This window comes from Lipotes vexillifer, unplaced genomic scaffold (genome assembly GCF_000442215.2).
Source record: "Lipotes vexillifer unplaced genomic scaffold, Lipotes_vexillifer_v1.1 scaffold174, whole genome shotgun sequence".
Taxonomy (NCBI): domain Eukaryota; kingdom Metazoa; phylum Chordata; class Mammalia; order Artiodactyla; family Lipotidae; genus Lipotes; species Lipotes vexillifer.
The window spans coordinates 1,050,174-1,071,472 of record NW_006785255.1 but is presented as its reverse complement, the minus strand read 5'-3'; the positions used below and the strand labels follow the sequence as shown (position 1 = coordinate 1,071,472).

The following is a 21,299-nucleotide window of genomic DNA, read 5'->3' as shown; positions in this document are numbered from 1 at the left end:
CCTGCTTTCTTCATCCTTGAATATACAGCATCTGTCATTGTGCCTAGGACTCAGAAGATGTCTATTAAATACAAAAATATTTGCTGAGTGAACAAGGACATGATAATACAGGAATGAAAGGAAGAATGGGACACGTAACCTGAGATTTGGAGGATAGTTTGAAGTTAAGCAGGTAAGAAGGTGGTAGAGGGAGACCTTCAAGATGGCAAAAGAGTAAGATGTGGAGATCACCTTCCTCCCCACAAATACATCAGAAATACATCTACATGTGGAACAGCTCCTTCAGAACACCAACTGAATGCTGGCAGAAGACCTCAGACCTCCAAAGAAGCAAGAAACTCCCCTCGTACCTGGGTAGGGCAAAAGAAAAAGAAAAAAAAAACAACAGAGGCAAAAGAATAGGGATGGGACCTGAACCAGGGGATGAGGGAGCTGTGAAGGAGGAAAGGTTTCCACACAGTAGGAAACCCCGTCGCGGGCGGAGACTGAGGGGGCTGGGTGGCGAGGCTTCGGAGCCATGGAGCAGAGCACAGCAACAGCAGTGCAGAGGGCAAAGCAGAGAGATTCCCACACAGAGGATCGGTGCCGACCAGCACTCACCAGCCTGAGAGGCTTGACTGGTCACCCGCCGGGACGGGTGGGGGCTGGGACCTGGGGCTCGGGCTTCAGAGGTCAGATCCCAGGGAGAGGACTGGAGTTGGCTGCGTGAACACAGCCTGCAGGGGACTAGTGATCCATGGCTAGCCAGGAGGGAGTCCAGGAAAAGGTCTGGAACTGTCGAAGAGGCAAGAGACTTTTTAATGCCTCTTTGTTTCCTGGTGCTCCAGGAGAGGGGATTAAGAGCGCTACTTAAAGGAGCTCCGGAGACGGGTGCCAGCGGCGGCTATCAGCATAGACCCCAGAGACAGGCATGAGATGCTAAGACTGCTGCTGCAGCTACCAAGAAACCTGTGTGCAAGCACAGGTCATTATCCATACCTCCCCTCCTGGGAGACTGTGCAGCCCGCCACTGCCAGGGTCCCATGATCCAGGGACGACTTCCTTGGGAGAACACATAGCACGCCTCAGGCTATTGCAATGTCGTGTTGGCCTCTGCTGCCGCAGGCTCGCCCCGCACTCCGTACCCTTCCCTCACCCCAGCCTAAGTGAACCAGATTCCCCTAATCAGCTGCTCCTTTAACCCCGTCCTGTCTGAGCGAAGAACAGAAGCCCTCAGGCGACCTACATGCAGAGGCAGCGCCAAATCCAAAGCTGAATCCCAGGAGCTGTGCGAACAAAGAGAAAAGGAAATCTCTCCCAGGAGCCTAAGGAGCAATGGATTAAATCTCCACAGTCAACCTGATATACCCTGCATCTGTGGAATACCTGAATAGACAACAAATCATCCCAAATTGAGGAGGTGGACTTTGGAAACAAGGATATATATATTTTTTTCCCTTTTTCTCTTTTTGTGAATGTGTATGCATATGCTTCTGTGTGTGATTTTGTCTGTATAGCTTTGCTTTTACCATTTGACCTAGGGTTCCTTCTCTCCGTTTTCTTTTTTCTTTTTTTTTTCCAGTATAGTTCTCACCACTTGCTATCATTGGTGGATTTGTTTTTTAGTTTGGTTGTTCTCTTCTTTCTTTCGTTCTTTTTTAAAAATTAATTAAAACAATTTTAAAATAATTATTTTGGGGTTTTTCTTTTAATAACTTTTTAATTTAATTTAATTTTACTTTTTTCTTTCTCTCTTTCTTTTTTTCTCCCTTTTATTTTGAGCTGTGTGGATGACAGACTCTTGGTGCTCCAACCATGCATCAGGGATATGCCTCTGAGGTGGAAGAGCCAAGTTCAGGACATTAGTCCACCAGAGATCTCCCAGCTCCACGTAATATCAAATGGTGAAAATCTCCCAGAGATCTCCATCTCAATGCCAAGACCCAGCTCGACTTAACGACCAGCAAGCTACAGTGCTGGACACCCTATGCCAAACAAATAGCAAGACAGGGACACAACCCCACCCATTAGCAGAGAGGCTGCCTAAAACCATAATAAGGTCATAGGCACCCCAAATACTCACCACTAGACGTGGACCTGCCCAATAGAAATACAAGATCCAGACTCATTCACCAAAACACAGGCAACAGTCCCCTCCAACAGGAAGCCTACATGACCCCTGAACCAACCTTAGCACTGGGGGCAGACACCAAAAACAACAGGAACTGCGAACCTTCAGGCTGTGAAAAGGAGACCCCAAACACAGTAAGTTAAGCAAAATGAGAAGACAAAGGAACACACAGCAGATGAATGAGCAAGGTAAAAAACCACCAGACCTAAAAAATGAAAAGGAAATAGGCAGTCTACCTGAAAAATAATTCAGAATAATGATAGTAAAGGTGATCCAAAATATTGGAAATAGAATGGAGAAAATGAAAGAAACATTTAACAAGGACCTAGAAGAACTAAAGTGCAAACAAACAATCATGAACAATACAATAAATGAAATTAAAAATTCTCTACAAGGGATCAATAGAAGAATAACTGAGGGAGAAGAACAGATAAGTGACCTGGAAGATAAATAGTGGGAAACACTACTGCAGAGCAGAATAAAGAAAAAAGAATGAAAAGAATTGAGGACAGTCTCAGAGACCTCTGGGACAACATTAAATGCACCAACATTCGAATTATAGGGGTCCCAGAAGAAGAAGAGAAAAAGAAAGGGACTGAGAAAATATTTGAAGAGATTATAGTTGAAAACTTCCCTAATATGCCTGCTTTCTTCATCCTTGAATATACAGCATCTGTCATTGTGCCTAGGACTCAGAAGATGTCTATTAAATACAAAAATATTTGCTGAGTGAACAAGGACATGATAATACAGGAATGAAAGGAAGAATGGGACACGTAACCTGAGATTTGGAGGATAGTTTGAAGTTAAGCAGGTAAGAAGGTGGTAGAGGGAGACCTTCAAGATGGCAAAAGAGTAAGATGTGGAGATCACCTTCCTCCCCACAAATACATCAGAAATACATCTACATGTGGAACAGCTCCTTCAGAACACCAACTGAATGCTGGCAGAAGACCTCAGACCTCCAAAGAAGCAAGAAACTCCCCTCGTACCTGGGTAGGGCAAAAGAAAAAGAAAAAAAAAACAACAGAGGCAAAAGAATAGGGATGGGACCTGAACCAGGGGATGAGGGAGCTGTGAAGGAGGAAAGGTTTCCACACAGTAGGAAACCCCGTCGCGGGCGGAGACTGAGGGGGCTGGGTGGCGAGGCTTCGGAGCCATGGAGCAGAGCACAGCAACAGCAGTGCAGAGGGCAAAGCAGAGAGATTCCCACACAGAGGATCGGTGCCGACCAGCACTCACCAGCCTGAGAGGCTTGACTGGTCACCCGCCGGGACGGGTGGGGGCTGGGACCTGGGGCTCGGGCTTCAGAGGTCAGATCCCAGGGAGAGGACTGGAGTTGGCTGCGTGAACACAGCCTGCAGGGGACTAGTGATCCATGGCTAGCCAGGAGGGAGTCCAGGAAAAGGTCTGGAACTGTCGAAGAGGCAAGAGACTTTTTAATGCCTCTTTGTTTCCTGGTGCTCCAGGAGAGGGGATTAAGAGCGCTACTTAAAGGAGCTCCGGAGACGGGTGCCAGCGGCGGCTATCAGCATAGACCCCAGAGACAGGCATGAGATGCTAAGACTGCTGCTGCAGCTACCAAGAAACCTGTGTGCAAGCACAGGTCATTATCCATACCTCCCCTCCTGGGAGACTGTGCAGCCCGCCACTGCCAGGGTCCCATGATCCAGGGACGACTTCCTTGGGAGAACACATAGCACGCCTCAGGCTATTGCAATGTCGTGTTGGCCTCTGCTGCCGCAGGCTCGCCCCGCACTCCGTACCCTTCCCTCACCCCAGCCTAAGTGAACCAGATTCCCCTAATCAGCTGCTCCTTTAACCCCGTCCTGTCTGAGCGAAGAACAGAAGCCCTCAGGCGACCTACATGCAGAGGCAGCGCCAAATCCAAAGCTGAATCCCAGGAGCTGTGCGAACAAAGAGAAAAGGAAATCTCTCCCAGGAGCCTAAGGAGCAATGGATTAAATCTCCACAGTCAACCTGATATACCCTGCATCTGTGGAATACCTGAATAGACAACAAATCATCCCAAATTGAGGAGGTGGACTTTGGAAACAAGGATATATATATTTTTTTCCCTTTTTCTCTTTTTGTGAATGTGTATGCATATGCTTCTGTGTGTGATTTTGTCTGTATAGCTTTGCTTTTACCATTTGACCTAGGGTTCCTTCTCTCCGTTTTCTTTTTTCTTTTTTTTTTCCAGTATAGTTCTCACCACTTGCTATCATTGGTGGATTTGTTTTTTAGTTTGGTTGTTCTCTTCTTTCTTTCGTTCTTTTTTAAAAATTAATTAAAACAATTTTAAAATAATTATTTTGGGGTTTTTCTTTTAATAACTTTTTAATTTAATTTAATTTTACTTTTTTCTTTCTCTCTTTCTTTTTTTCTCCCTTTTATTTTGAGCTGTGTGGATGACAGACTCTTGGTGCTCCAACCATGCATCAGGGATATGCCTCTGAGGTGGAAGAGCCAAGTTCAGGACATTAGTCCACCAGAGATCTCCCAGCTCCACGTAATATCAAATGGTGAAAATCTCCCAGAGATCTCCATCTCAATGCCAAGACCCAGCTCGACTTAACGACCAGCAAGCTACAGTGCTGGACACCCTATGCCAAACAAATAGCAAGACAGGGACACAACCCCACCCATTAGCAGAGAGGCTGCCTAAAACCATAATAAGGTCATAGGCACCCCAAATACTCACCACTAGACGTGGACCTGCCCAATAGAAATACAAGATCCAGACTCATTCACCAAAACACAGGCAACAGTCCCCTCCAACAGGAAGCCTACATGACCCCTGAACCAACCTTAGCACTGGGGGCAGACACCAAAAACAACAGGAACTGCGAACCTTCAGGCTGTGAAAAGGAGACCCCAAACACAGTAAGTTAAGCAAAATGAGAAGACAAAGGAACACACAGCAGATGAATGAGCAAGGTAAAAAACCACCAGACCTAAAAAATGAAAAGGAAATAGGCAGTCTACCTGAAAAATAATTCAGAATAATGATAGTAAAGGTGATCCAAAATATTGGAAATAGAATGGAGAAAATGAAAGAAACATTTAACAAGGACCTAGAAGAACTAAAGTGCAAACAAACAATCATGAACAATACAATAAATGAAATTAAAAATTCTCTACAAGGGATCAATAGAAGAATAACTGAGGGAGAAGAACAGATAAGTGACCTGGAAGATAAATAGTGGGAAACACTACTGCAGAGCAGAATAAAGAAAAAAGAATGAAGAGAATTGAGGACAGTCTCAGAGACTTCTGGGACAATATTAAACACACAAACATTTGAATTATAGGGGTCCCAGAAGAAGAGAAAAAGAAAGGGAAGAAGAAAATACTTGAAGAGATTATGGTTGAAAACTTCCCTAATATGGTAAAGCAAATAGTTAATCAAGTCCAGGAAGCACATAGAGTCCCATACAGGATAAATCCAAGGAGAAATGCACCAAGACACATATTAATCAAACTGTCAAAAATTAAATACACAAAAAATCTATTAAAAGCAACAAGGGAAAAACAACAAACATACAAGGGAATCCCCATAAGGTTAACAGCTCATCTTTCAGCAGAAACTATACAAGCCAGAAGGGAGTGGCAGGACATATTTAAAGTGATGGAAGGGGAAAACCTACAACCAAGATTACTCTATGCAGCAAGGATCTCATTCACATTCAACGGAGAAATTAAAACCTTTAAAGAAAAGCAAAAGCTAAGAGAATTCAGCACCACCAAACCAGCTTTAAAACAAATGTTAAAGGAACTTATCTGGGCATGAGACACAACAGAAGGAAAAGACCTACAATAACAACCTCCAAAAAGGTAATAGGAACATACACTTAACTACTTTAAGTGTAAATGGATTAAATGCTCCAACCAAAAGACATAGACTGGCTGAATGGATACAAAAGGAAGACCTGTATATATGCTGTCTACAAGAGACCCACTTCAGACCTAGGGACATATGCATCCTGAAAGTGAAGGGATGGAAAAAGATATTTCATGCAAATGGAAATCAAAATAAATCTGGAGTAGCAATTCTCATATCAGACAAAATGGACTTTAAAACACAGACTATTACAAGAGAAAATAAGGACACTACATAATGATCAAGGGATCAATCCAAGAAGATATAACAATTGCAAATATTTATGAACCCAACATAGGAGCACCTCAATACATAAGGCAAATACTAACAGCCATAAAAGGGGAAATCTACAGTAACACAATCACACTAGGGGAATGTAACACCCCAATTTCACCAATGGACTGATCATCCAAAATGAAAATAAATAAGGAAACACATGCTTTAAATGATACATTAAACAAGATGAACTTAATTGATATTTATAGGACATTCCATCCAAAAACAACACAATACACTTTCTTCTCAAGCGCTCATGATACATTCTCCATCATATCTTGGGTCACAAATCAAGCCTTGGTAAGTTTAATAAAATTGAAATTGTATGAAGTAGCTTTTCTGACAACAATGCTATTAGACTAGATATCAATTACAGGAAAACATCTGTAAAAAATAAAAACACATGGAGAATAAACAATACACTACTTAATAACCAGGAGATCACTGAAGAAATCAAAGAGGAAATCAAAAAATATCTAGAAGCAAAGGAAAATGGAAACAAGATGAGGCAAAACTTAAGGGAATCAGCAAAAGCAGTATTAAGAGGGAAAAGCATAGCAATACTATCCAACCTTAAGAAACAAGAAACACCTCACATAAACCAACTAACCTTACACCTAAAGGAATTAGAGAAAGAAGAACAAAAAACTGCAAAGTTACCAGAAGGAAGGAAACCATAAAGATAAGACCAGAAATAAATAAAAAAGAAATGAAGGAAACGAGAGCAAAGATCAATAAAACTAAAAGTTGTTTCTCTGAGGGCTTCCCTGCTGTGCAGTGGTTGAGAGTCCACCTCTCAACAGGTTTGTGCCCCAGTCTGGGAAGATCCCACATGCTGCAGAGCAGCTGGGCCCATGAGCCATGGCCACTGAGCCTGCACATCCGGAGCCTGTGCTCTGCAGCAGGAGAGGCCACAATAGTGAGAGACCCACATACCGCAAAAATAAAATAAAATAAAATAAAAAGGTCAAATTCTTAGAAATGCACAACCTTCCTAGAATGAACTAGATTGAAATAGAAAATATGAACAGACCAATCACAAGCACTGAAATTGAAACTGTCATTAAAAATCTTCCAACAAACAAAGGCCCAGGACCAAATGGCTTCACAGGCAAATTCTATCAAACGTTTAGAGAAGAGGTAACACCTGTCCTTCTAAAACTCTTCCAAAATATGGCAGATGGAGGAACACTCCCAAACACATTCTACGAGGCCACCATCACCCTGACACCAAAAGCAGACAAAGATGTCACAAAAACAGAAAACTACTGACCAATATCACTGATGAACATATATGCAAAACTCCTCAGCAAAATACTAGCAAACAGAATCCAACAGCACATTACAAAGATCAACCACCATGACCAAGTGAGGTTTATCCCAGGAATGCAAGGATTCTACAATATATGCAAATCAATCAATGTGATACACCATATTAACAAATTGAAGGAGAAAATCCATATGATTATTTCAATAGATGCAGAAAAAGCATTTGACAAAATTCAACACCCACTTATAATAAAAACCATTCAGAAAGTAGACGTAATGGGAACTTACCTCAACATAATAAAGGCCATATATGACAAACCCACAGCCAACCTTGTTCTCAATGGTTAAAAATTGAAACCACTTCCTCCAAGATCAGGAATAAGACAAGTTTGTCCATTCTCACCACTATTATTCAACATAGTTTTGGGAGTTTTAGCCACAGCAATTAGAGAAGCAAAAGAAATAAAAGGAATCCAAAGTGGAAAAGAAGAAGTAAAGCTGTCACTGTTTGCAGATGACATGATACTATACATAGAGAATCCTAAAGATGTTACCAGAAAACTACTAGAGGTAATCAATGAATTTGGTAAAGTAGCATGATACAAAATTAATGCACAGAAATCTTTCATTCCTATACACTAATGATGAACAATCTGAAGCTAAAATTAAGAATCCACTCCCATTTACCACTGAAACAAAAAGAATAAAATACCTAGGAATAAACCTACCTAAGGAGACAAAGGACCTATATGCAGAAAATTATAAGATACTGAAGAAAGAAATTAAAGGTGATACAAATAGATGGAGAAATATACCATGTTCTTGGATTGGAAGCATCAACATTGTGAAAATGACTATACTACCCAAAGCAAGGTACAGATTCAATGCAATCCCCATCAAACTACCACTAGCACTTTTTACAGAACTGGGAGGAAAAATTTCACAATTTGTACGGAAACACAAAACACCCCGAAGAGCCAAAGCAATCTTGAGAAAGAAAAATAGAGCTGGAGGAATCAGCACCCTGACTTCAGACTATGCTACAAAGCTACAGTAATCAAGACAGTATGGTACTGGCACAAAAACAGAAATATAGATCAATGGAACAGGATAGAAAACCCAGAGATAAACCCATGCACGTGTGGTCACCTTATCTTTGATAAAGGAGGCAAGAATATCCAATGGAGAAAAGACAGCCTCTTCAATAAGTGGTGCTGGGAACACTGGACAGCTACATGTAAAAGAATGAAATTAGAACACTCCCTAAAATCATACACAAAAATAAACTCAAAATGGATATATATGCATTAAAGACCTAACTGTAAGGCCAGACACTATCAAACTCTTAGAGGAAAACATAGGCAGAACACTCTGTGACATAAATGACAGCAAGATCCCTTTTGACTCTCTCCTAGAGGAATGGAAATAAAAATTAACAAAAATGGGACCTAATGAAACTTAAAAGCTTTTGCACAGCAATGGAAAACATGCAAAAGATGAGCATACAACCCTCTGAATGGGAGAAAATATTTGCAAATGAAGCAACTGACAAAGGATTCATCTCCAAAATTTACAAGCAGCTCATGTAGCTCAATATCAAAAAAACAAACAACCCAATACAAAAATGGGCAGAAGACCTAAATAGACATTTCTCCAAAGAAGATACACAGATTGCCAACAAGAATATGAAAGAATCATCAACATCATTAATCATTAGAGAAATGCAAATCAAAACTACGTTGCAATATCCTCTCACACTGGGCAGAATGGCATAATCGAAAAACCTACAAACAATAAATGCTGGAGAGGGTGTGGAGAAAAGGGAAGACTCATACACTGTTGGTGGGAATGTAAATAGATAGAGCCACTATGGAGAACAGTATGGAGGTTCCTTAAAAAACTAAAAATAGAACTCTCATACGACCCAGCAATTCCTCTACTGGGCATATACCCTGAAAAAGCCATAATTCAAAAAGAGTCATGTACCACAATGTTCATTGCAGCTCTACTTACAATAGCGAGGACATGGAAGCAACCTAAGTGTCCATCGACAGATGAATGGATAAAGAAGATGTGACACATATATACAATAGAATATTACTCAGCCATAAAAAGAAACGAAATTGAGTTATTTGTAGTGAGGTGGATGGACCTAGAGTCTGTCATACAGAGTAAAGTAAGTCAGAAAGAGAAAAACAAACACTGTATGCTAATACATATATATATATGGAATCTAAAAAAAAAGAAAAAATGGTCTTGAAGAACCTAGGGACCAGATGGGAATAAAGATGCAGACATACTAGAGAATGGACTTGAGGACACAGGGAGTGGGGGTAAGCTGGGACAAACTGAGAGAGTGGTAGTGTATATATGGACATATATACACTACCAAATGTAAAATAGATAGCTAGTGGGAAGAAGTCACATAGCACAGGGAGATCAGCTCAGTGCTTTGTGACCAGATAGATGGTGGGAGGGAAGGAGGTGCAAGAGGAAAGAGATATGAGGATACAAGTATATCCATAGCTGATTCACTTTGTTATAAAACAGAAACTAACACACCATTGTAAACCAATTATACTCCAATAACTATATTAAAAAATAAATAAGGGCTTCCCTGGTGGCGCAGTGGTTGAGAGTCCGCCTGCTGATGCAGGGGATGCGGGTTCGTGCCCCGGTCCAGGAGGATCCCACATGTCGCGGAGAGGCTGGGCCCGTGAGCCATGGCCGCTGGGCCTGCGCGTCCGGAGCCTGTGCTCCGCAACGGGAGAGGGCACAACAGTGAGAGACCCGTGTAATGCAAAAAAAAAATAAAATAAAAAGGGAGAAGACTCAAAACAATAGAATTAGAAATGAAAAAGAATAACTGACACTGAATAAATACAAAGCATCATGAGAGATTACTACAAGCAACTCTATGCCAATAAAATGGACAACCTGGAAGAAATGGAGAAATTCTTAGAAAAGCACAACTTTCTGAGACTTAACCAGGAAAAAATTAAAAATATATATACAGACGAAACACAAGCACTGAAATTGGGACTGTGATTTAAAATCTTCCGACAAACATAAGCAAAGGACCAGATGGCTTCACAGGTGAATTCTATCAAACATTTAAGGAAGAGCTATCACTTATCCTTCTCAAACTCTTCCAAAGTAGAGCAGAGAGAGGAACACTCCCAAACTTATTCTATAAGGCCACCATCACCCTCTTACCAAAACCAAAGTTGTCACAAAAAAAGAGTACTACAGGCCAATATCAGTGGTGAACATAGATGAAAAAATCCTCAAAAGAATAGTGGAAAACAGAATACAACAGTTCATTAATAAGATCATACACCATGATCATGTGGGGTTTATCCCAGGAATGTAAGGATTCTTCAATAAACGCAAATCAATCAATGTGATACACCATATTAACAAATTGAAGGAGAAAAACATATGAACATCTCAATAGATGCAGAAAAAGATTTTGACAAAATGCAACACCCATTTATGATAAAAAAAATCCTCCAGAAGGTAAGTATAGCGGGAACTTACCTCAACATAATAAAGGCCATATATGACAAACCCACACCCAACATGGTTCTTAATGGTGAAAAACTAAAACCATTTCCACTAAGATCAGGAACAAAACAAGGTTGCCCACTCTCACCAGTGTTATTCAACATAGTTTTGGAAGTTTTAGCCAGAGCAATCAGAGAAGTAAAAGAAATAAAAGGAATCCAAATCGGAAAAGAAGAAGTAAAGCGGTCACTGTTTGCAGATGACATGATACTATACATAGAGAATCCTAAAGATGCTACCAGAAAAATACTAGAGGTAATCAATTAATTTGGTAAAGTAGCAGGATACAAAATTAATGCACAGAAATCTCTTGCATTCCTATACACTAACAATGAAAGATCAGAAAAGGAGATTAAGGAAACACTTCCATTTACCATTGCAAGAAAAAGAATAAAACACTTAGGAATAAACCTACTTAAGGAGACAAAAGACCTGTAGGCAGAAAACTATAAGACACTGATGAAAAAATTAAATACGATACAAACAGCTGGAGAGATATACCATGTTTTTGGATTGGAAGAATCAACATTGTGAAAAGGACTATACTACCCAAAGCTATCTACAGATTCAATTCCATCCCTATCAAACTACCAACGGCATTTTTCACAGAGCTAGAACAAAAGCTTTCCAAATTTGTATGCAAACACAAGAGACCCCAAATAGCCAAAGCAATCTTAAGAAAGAAAAACAGAGCTGGAGGAATCAGGCTCACAGACTGCAGACTATACTGCAAAGCTACAGTAATCAAGACAGTATGGTACTGGCACAAAAACAGAAATATAGATCAATGGAACAGGATAGAAAGTCTAGAGATGAACTCACGCACATATGGTCCCCTTATCTTTGATAAATTTGGTAAGAATATCCAATGGAGAAAAGACAGCCTCTTCAATAAGTAGTGCTGGGAAAACTGGACAGCTATATGTAAATGAATGATTTTAGAAGACTCCCTAACACCATACACAAAAATAAACTAAAAATGTATTAAAGACTTAAATGTAAGTCCACACACCATCAAACTCTTAGAGGAAAACATAGGCAGAACACTCTATGACATAAATCACAGCAAGATCCTCTTTGACCCACCTCCTAGAGAAATGGAAATAAGAACAAAAATAAACAAATGGGGTCTAATGAAACTTAAATGCTTTTGCACAGCAAAGGAAACCATAAACAAGATGAGAAGACAACCCTCAGAATGGGAGAAAATATCTGCAAATGAAGCAACTAACAAAGGATTAATCTCCAAAATTTACAAGCATCTGATGCAGCTCAATATCAAAAAAACAAACATCCCAATCCAAAATTGGGCAGAAGACCTAAATAGACATTTCTCCACAGAAGATATACAGATTGCCAACAAACACATGAAAGGGTGCTCAACATCACTAATCATTAGAGATATGCAAATCAAAACTACAATGAGGTATCACCTCACACCAGTCAGAATGGCCATCAACAAAAAATCTGCAAACAGTAAATACTAGAGAGGATGTGGGGAAAAGGGAACCCTCTTGCACTGTTGGTGGGCATGTAAATTGATACAGCCATTATGGAAAACAGTATGGAGGTTCCTTAAAAAACTAAAATTAGAACTACCATGCAACCCAGCATTCCCAGTACTGTGCATATACCCTGAGAAAACCGTAATTCGAAAAGAGTCATGTACCACAATATTCATTGCAGCACTATTTACAATAGCCAGGACATGGAAGCAACCTAAGAGTCCGACTGATAAATGCATAAAGATGTGGCACATATATACAATGAAATATTGCTCAGCCATAAAAAGAAACTAAATTGAGTTATTTGTAGTGAGGTCAGTGGACATAGAGACTGTCATACAGAGTGAAGTAAGTCAGAAAGAGAAAAATAATTACAGCATGCTAACACATATATATGGAATCTAAAAAAAAAAAAAATGTTCTGATGAACCTAGGGGCAAGAGAGAAATAAAGACGTAGACATGGAGAATGGACTTGAGGACATGGGGAGGGGGAAAGGTAAGCTGGGATAAAGTGAGAGAGTGGCATGGACTTATATGTACTACCAAGTATAAAATAGATAGCTAGTGGGAAGCATCCTCATAGCACAGGGAGATTAGTTGGGTGCTATGTGACCACCTAGAGGGGTAGCATATGGAAGGTCAGAGGTAGATGCAAGAGGGACTACATATGGGGATATACGTATATGTATAGGTGATTCAATTTCTTGTAAAGCAGAAACTAACACACCATTGTAAAGCAATTATACACCAATAAAGATGTTAAAAAAAAAAAAAAGAAGGTGGTGGAGATGAACCTGAAAAATCACAATGCTAAGAGGGACGTCGACAGAGTGCCTCTTGGTAATGGCACAATGTGACTAAGGTGTTTTGGAACACAACATACTAAACATGTTAATGGAAGATTTGTTCACATTTGTGCAATTTTTGTTTTCATTCAGAGAAATATGATGACTTCCATCTTATTTACATAGTTTATGTGTATTTACATATTTTGATTATTCAATCCAATCTTCCTCTTCTGTAAAGATTGTTGGGAGGGGGTATTTTTTATTCTCTTTCCTCTTTTCTACTCCCTTTCCCAGCTAGTATTTCCCTTTGCTTTAGTTACTTCCAGATCTCTTCAGTGGTCCCCAAAACTCATGGATGTCTCCTTAAGGTCTCCCAGTATCTTAAATTCACCATCTCCTAAAATAAACTTCCCTTTCCTTTTAGCCACCCTCCCGGATTTCCTGTTATTTATCCCAGTTTCAGCGGTTCAAAGCTTCAAATCATCATTTGTATTGCCCTCTCTCTTCCCCCAACACCCAAACAGTGCTGGTTATGTTAATTACATACTGAAATCTCTTCTAAGTCCATCCTCTATCTCCATTTTCACAAGCTTTCAACCAAAGCAGAGGAAGATGGCGCTGTCTGTTACCTCATTTTCCCTGTATTAACACCAACACACCCTTCTTGGTTGTGTTCCTGCAGACGGCATCTGGCTCAGAACTCCCAAATCCCAGCTTTAAGCACCCTTTCCTGTACACATGTCTGTCTTCAACAGGGACTTGAGTTCCTCTTCTGTCCCTAACCAACTGCACAATCCTGAGCAAATTAGTTATCTATGTCCTCAACATTTTCATCAGTAAAATGAATAGCATCCTATTACCTGTTTGAAAATGGAAGTATAGTTACCAATTATCTATTTCAGTTATTCAGAAGAATGTCCTTTGAGAACTTGGAAGTTCTATACAAATATTAGCATTGTAATTTTCATTCACTGACCTAGTGCTCATTGGACAATGAAGGATAATGCAATGGAAATTTAAAATATTTTTAAATTTTTAAATTTTAAAAATTTAATTTAAAAAATTTAAAAATTTTTAATTTTTAATATAAATTTAAAACATTTCTTCCCTTAAAAATCTAGTTGGGAGGAAAATATGGTTGAATGAAACAACTTTATAACCATGTAAGGTGATATGTGACTGAGTGAGGCATGTGGTAATCTCTCCATGTTACTATGATTTCCATCTTACAGCTGAAGACACTGAATTCCAGGCTGCACTTGACTGTATATTCCCCTCTATGGATCTGGCTGACTTCTTTGTCTACCTGAGATTGCCAAAGAGTGTGTCCCTTCAATTTATTTTACTTCTCTATTAAACCTTGAAGAAAATATAGTATTTGGATTGGCAAAAAAAGTAGATTGTTCTAGAAGGGAGAATATAAATAAAGGATCAGATCCAGGGACAATAAAATTAGATGTAGGGGCCATGAACTGATTCATCTGATTGGGATAGAGAACTTGTGTAATGTGTAGTAAAAGGGAACTCAGTTTGAGAAAATAAGGGTTTTAGGTGTCAAGATGAAGAGTGGGCACTTGATCCTCAGAAGGGAATCTTTATAATCTCTAATGCATAAGAAGGCTTTTCTAAAAAGGTGATTTAAGATTAATGTATCATTACATCACAGAATAGAATAAAGCTGGGATGGCAACTACATCTCAGCTTGTGTGTCAACACCAACCATTTGTAGCAGCTTATTGCAACTGCCTGTTTAGAAGATTCTCAGGTTACTTTGGCTCATAGGAGGAAGTGCCTTGATTAATTAATTCTGTCTGATGTAAGCATGGAAAACTGGGTATATTCTATCCATGGAGTAAGACAGACTGTCTTATAACAGAAAAAAAAAATATGAAAGTCATACTAATTCGTTTTGAATATGGCTAAGGACAGAATTAGAGTCGCAGAAGTGAAAATGTAAAGACAATAAAACCAAGAGTTATAGGTTTTACTAGTTAAATTGAGAGAGGAAACCAAGAACATGAGCAGTAAATGAAACCTGAGGATTTAAAGCACAGGGAAGTGAGAACAGGAGGTTGCCCCTGTACAAGAGTGAGAGATGGGAGAACCTAGATACTTTGGAGTGTCAGAAGAGGGGAGAGAAGGAAAATACCATAAAAATATTCTGGTCAACCAGTCCTGGCTACTAAAAAAGAGCCACTGGGTGCCAAAATTTCACAAGGACAGAGCAAAGGTGACCATGCCCATCAGTTACTGCTCTGTGCAAAGTGAGCCTGATCTAGTGATGCAGAGGTGAGAATGCCCTTAAAAAGTTTCCAGATTAGCAGAAAAGTGAGACCTTTAAGAAATGATCATTAAATAAGTACAATACCAGTATTATACAAGTGTCCTTTGAAAGCACAATGTAAGAGAAAGTAAATTTGCTACAAGAAGTCAGAAGAGACCAGATAATCTAACATCTGAGCTGCATCCATGTTGATGTGGGTCATGCAATTAATTCATATATTTATATGATATTTATTTTATTCTATTCTATGTGTTATACATTTATTTAGAATACTTTACATAAAGTAATATAATAAATATTATAATATGTATTTATTATAATATATTTATATAAATATTCCATATGTTCTTTATCCACTGTACTGTTAATAAATATTTTAGTTGTTTCTGCATTTGGGAGAATTATAAACAAAGCTACTATGAACAATCTTGTATATGTTTCCAGGTACTAAGAGAATCCTTTTCTATTGTCTTTAGAAGAACAAAAATCAGTATGTCAGCTTTTCCTGTTTTTTTTTTAAGTTTATATAATGGAATTTGAATTTAATGTTTTCTTTCATCTTTTTATTTTTGCACAATTAAGTTTATAAGACTCATCTAGTTTTCATTATTGTATATGTATATAGTATAATAAATATATCAAATAAAAATTCAAATGTACAAATATTTCATAGTTGTATATACCTGATAATTTTTTTTTGAAATATGAGCTGTTTCCAGATTTGTGTAGTTACAAACAATACTGTGTGAACATTCTTGTTTATGTAACTTGCTAGAATGCATAACTGGGAGCGGAATTGCTGGTCATAAGGTATGGTATCTTCAATTTTATATGATATTGTCAAACTGTTTTCCAAGGTGGTTGTAACAGTTTACACTCCCACTAGCACTGCAAGAAACTTTTTGTTGCTGTACATCCTCACCAATACTTGGTATTGTCAGACTTTTAAAAATATCAATTATATATATAGTGTTATTTATCATGAATTTAATATATATTTCCTCAATAATTATTATAAATAACAATAGTGAATTTAAGCATATTCTCATATGTTTATTGGTATATTTGAAAATGTCTCATTTTGTGAAATGTCTGTTCATGTCTCTTGCCCATTTTCCTAACAGGCCATCTGCCATTTTCACTCCTTGATATCCTGGGGAGTGCAATTCTTTCTCCATTTTATTTGTTACACCTATCTCCTTTTACTCTGGCTTATCTTTTTATGATTTATATGATGCTTTTTGGTAAACAAAAGCTCTTGATAATAATCTAGTGAATTTTAATGATAATGTTTAATATTTCTTATATATATTCTCCTATATTCTATTCTAAATTTAATTTGTCTACCACTCCTAGGACTTTGATCCAGCTGGTACTGATTTGGGGTATGGTATGAGATAAAGGTCTAATTTCATTCATTATGGATACATGATTGTCTCATCATTGTATATTAACAAGACTGTCTTTTACTTACTGCTCTCCAGTGCCACATTTGTCACAAATAAAACACCAATATATGTGAGATATTTTCCTTACTTCTGTGCTCTCTACTCTGTCCTATTGATCTGTTCACTTATCTTTGAACCAGTACCACACTGCACTGATTATTAGGACTTTATGATACATCTATACATACATAAGAAAACATGCTCTCCCGCTTGTTCATATATTTCAACAGTTGTGCCTATTCTTGGCCATTTGAGCTTTTGTACAAAATTTAGAATGAGCTTGTCAATTGCCATTAAAATGTCCTATTGGAATTTTCATTGTGATTCAATTTATATCTATAAATAAATTTGAGAACTGACATCTTTTCAATATTGTACATTCTGATCAGTGGACATTGTATTTCCTTCCATTTTTACAAAAAATACCATTAATTTGTGTTTCAAGTATTCTTAACACCTCATAATAAAGTTTTACACCTTCATCCTTTGTAGGTTTATACATCTTAAATTCACTTCTAAAAGATTAGGAGGATGAGAGGGAAGAAGAAGGAGGAAGGGGGAGGACAGAATATGAGAGAAGAGAAAGAAAGAGGTAGAGAGAAAAAAGAGAGGAAGATGGAGTAGGCAAAGAGGAGGGAGATGGAGGAGGAGAGAATGGGAGGAGGGAGGAAGAGAAGGTGGAGAGGGGAGGGAGGATGTAGATCAGGAGGAGAGAGGGAGGACAGAAGTAGGAGGCAGAGAGGGAGAAGAAGGGGAAGAAGATTTCATTCTCTGGTCTATATTCAAGTCAGAACACTTAGTTTTATTTTTAAGCTAACTCACCATTGCAAATGCCATTGGATAGAGAATTGAGCAATGTGTTTTGTTCACACTGAAATGAAAACAGATATAAAGAAGAATAACATTACAAAAATTCATTTCTGTCCCTGAAAAAGAACATCATTCTTTTCTCCATAAATAATAAAGAAAACTAGTCTCCAATAATTATTTTTCCTAGCTTTCTTTTTCAGAATGATAAATACAACGAACTAAAATAATTAGTTCTAAGTTTATGTTAGCTCAGTAGATAATTTAAATTATCAAGTCAGACTATCTTCTTTAGAACATTTTCTGCAAGATTAAGTTTGTTTTGATATTTGATCAGGAATTGAACATTTGTACGTGTTTTTCATTGTAGCGTATCCAATCAGAAATTAACTTCATTAACACAGCACTCTCAAAGAGAGACCGCCAACCATATATTTCATATTATACAAAAGTTAGCTGTTCGCTTAATATGATAAACTCTAGGTCCATCCATGTTGCTGCAAATGGCATTATTTTATTCTGTTTTATGGCTGAGTAATGTGAAGTAAGCCAGACAGAGATAAATATCATATGATATCGCGTATATGTGGACTCTAAAAAATAATGATACAAATGAACTTATTTACAAAACAGAAACAGACTCATAGACATAGAAAACAAGTGTATGGTTACCAATGGAGAAAGTGTGGGGGAAGGATAAATTAGGTTTTGGGTATTAACATATACACACTACTATATATGAAGTATATAACCAACAAGGACCTAGTGTGTAGCACAGGGAACTGTACTCAATATTTTGTAATAACTTGTAAGTGAAAAGAATCTGAAAAAAAAGATACATATGTTTGTATAACTGAATCATTTTATTGTAACCTGAAATTAACACAATATTGTAAATCAACCATACTCCAATAAAAATAAATATTTTTAAAGTTAGCTGTTCATCTGAAGCTCCAAGAAAAAGCATTCCTGATTTATGGAAATGCTGGAGAATGAAAATGACTCTATATCCTACAATTAAACTTCTTTGAAATTAAAAATAATTGATGCCTCTAAAATTATAACATGCCCTGTACTTCTCAAAAATGTGTTATTGTTATTACTGTTAATGATGATAACAACTGTTATTTCTTGAGTACTTGCTATATACCAAGAACTTTACATTAATCATTTAATCCTCAGAATAATCCTACGAATTTACTGATCTCATTTTTCATCTGAAAGTTGGAAAATTTCTGAATTTGGAAGACTTCTAAAGATTGAAATGGTTAAATAATCTGACCAAAGTCACAAAGCTAGTAAGAACTGAGTTAAAACCTGAGCTCATGTCTTTCCACTCTGCACCTCATGCTTTCAAACTTCTACATTATATTGCTTTTCCCATGAAATCAGATTTCATCTTAGAGGGTGACCATATAATATCTATTTTCCCTTCTTAATCCTAGTGGTTCAGCTTATATGTTTTAAGTCTGATTCTGACAGTTATCAAATAAGTTTCACCAGGTTATTTTACATTTCTAAGTCTCAACCTTCCTTTTTTGTAACATTCAGGTAAAGTCAGCTACATCATGGGGCTGATGACAATTAAGTTAGATAGCCCATTTAAAGGGACTTGCCCTTGAGAGACAGTCAACAAATGTGCTTCCTTTCCCTCCTTTTAAAATACCTTGTCTGAAATCTCTCCTGCAGAAGAAGTTTAAATCAGATACTCCACCCTCGAGAAGGTGGAGAATGACTCCACACGCCTTAAGTACAGGCTGCACAGAGTGACTTGTTTTCAAGGACTACAGCATGGAAACGGGAAAAAAAAAAGTAACTTTACAGTGAAGAAACCTGACAAATACTATCTTATCCAGGTGATCAAGGTCAACATCAACAGTGATAAATCATGTTTATATTATGTACCCTTGAAACAATGTGATGAAAATGGCACTTCACCTCTATAGTTTTCCTCCTGAAAACCCATATCTCCAGTCCTACCGTGAGAAAAATAAGAGATAATCCCACCAGAGGGGCATTCTACAAAATACCTGACCAGTACTACTCAAAACTGTCAAGACCATCAAAAAAGGGAAAGTCTAAGAAACTATCACAGCCAAGAGAATCTAAGGAGACAGGACAACTAAATGTAATGTAATATCCTGGCTGGAATTCTGGAGCAGTAAAAGGACATTAGGTAAAACTAAGTAAATCTGAATAAAGCATGGACTATAATTAATGATAATATACCCATATTGGTTGATCGATTATAATAAATATGTCACACTAATACAAGAAGTTAATAATAGAGGAAACTGTGTGTGGTGTGGGGTATATAGGAACTCTCTATACTAACTTCTCAATTTTTCTCTGTAAATCTAAAACTGTTCCAAAAACCAAATACTTTAAAAAAAAAAACCTTGTCTGAGCAAAAGAAAATTTTAGGTAAACAACAGATTGAAACTTCTCTTGCAAAGTGAGACCACAAAATGGTGATAATATTATAGTGAATATCTATAGCCTATATAATAATGAGCATGAATCCATCAAACACTAGCAGCCTGAGATCCTTCTAAGCTTCTGCATTCAGGGAGATATTTAATAGTGATATACAGGAAGTATAGCAGTATAATGATATAGAAGTATATCGTTACATAACCTAACAGGGGATCCTTTTTCAGTTTATGTTTTGAATAGGATGTAAATCTTCCTGCTCTGGAATGTTTTAAATGCCCTTCCATCACTACTATCTGTTGAAAATTCAGCTGTCACAGAAGAGAAGATCAAGTCCCTGGCAGAGCACTCCAGTTCAAGGAACAGCTATAGACTGCTATGTTCAGCCTGATAAAGGGAGGCAAAGATGCAGCAGAGATTAATTGATGCAGACTTGTTACTCCAAAACTGAACTTACAATAAGTGCATAGTCCTTAAAATAAGTAGATATCCTAGGCAGACAGTGTGTGACAAGGACAATATGAGATGCCCAAAAGAGCATCCATGCTCAAGACTATCCTTTTAAGCATTCTGAATAAAGGTTTACCCCAGGTTCCTCTGAGAGGATGAATTCCAGAGTGCCATCTGAAGCCTTGGTGTGTCCTTTAAAATTCATAATATACAAATATACATACAATATTTGCTTTATTATCATTAGAGTAGAGCTCAGTTTCAACAAATTGTTTCTCACCATCATAAAGTTCTGAGTTAAAGAATCCTTTTGGGTGCCATTACGTACCAATAACCTAGATTCAATAAATTCTATTTGATTTTTAGACTCAATTTTCTGAAGTCCCAAGTAGGTAAAATCATATATGTAGAACCTTCTCACAGAAGTCTGTGTTAATGAGATTTGTTTCTAAGGTACACTACAAGGTAAACACATGC

General features: G+C 37.9%; 1 protein-coding gene across 1 annotated transcript in view; it reads right to left on the bottom strand.

Annotated features, from left to right (window-relative positions):
- The window catches only part of SLC26A7 (solute carrier family 26 member 7), a 182,103-nt gene that overhangs the window by 17,779 nt on the left and 143,025 nt on the right, over positions 1-21,299 (bottom strand). The window contains exon 15 of the mRNA XM_007457342.1: positions 17,955-18,003. Coding sequence (XP_007457404.1) covers positions 17,955-18,003 — 49 coding nt within the window. The remainder of the gene's footprint in view (positions 1-17,954; positions 18,004-21,299) is intronic.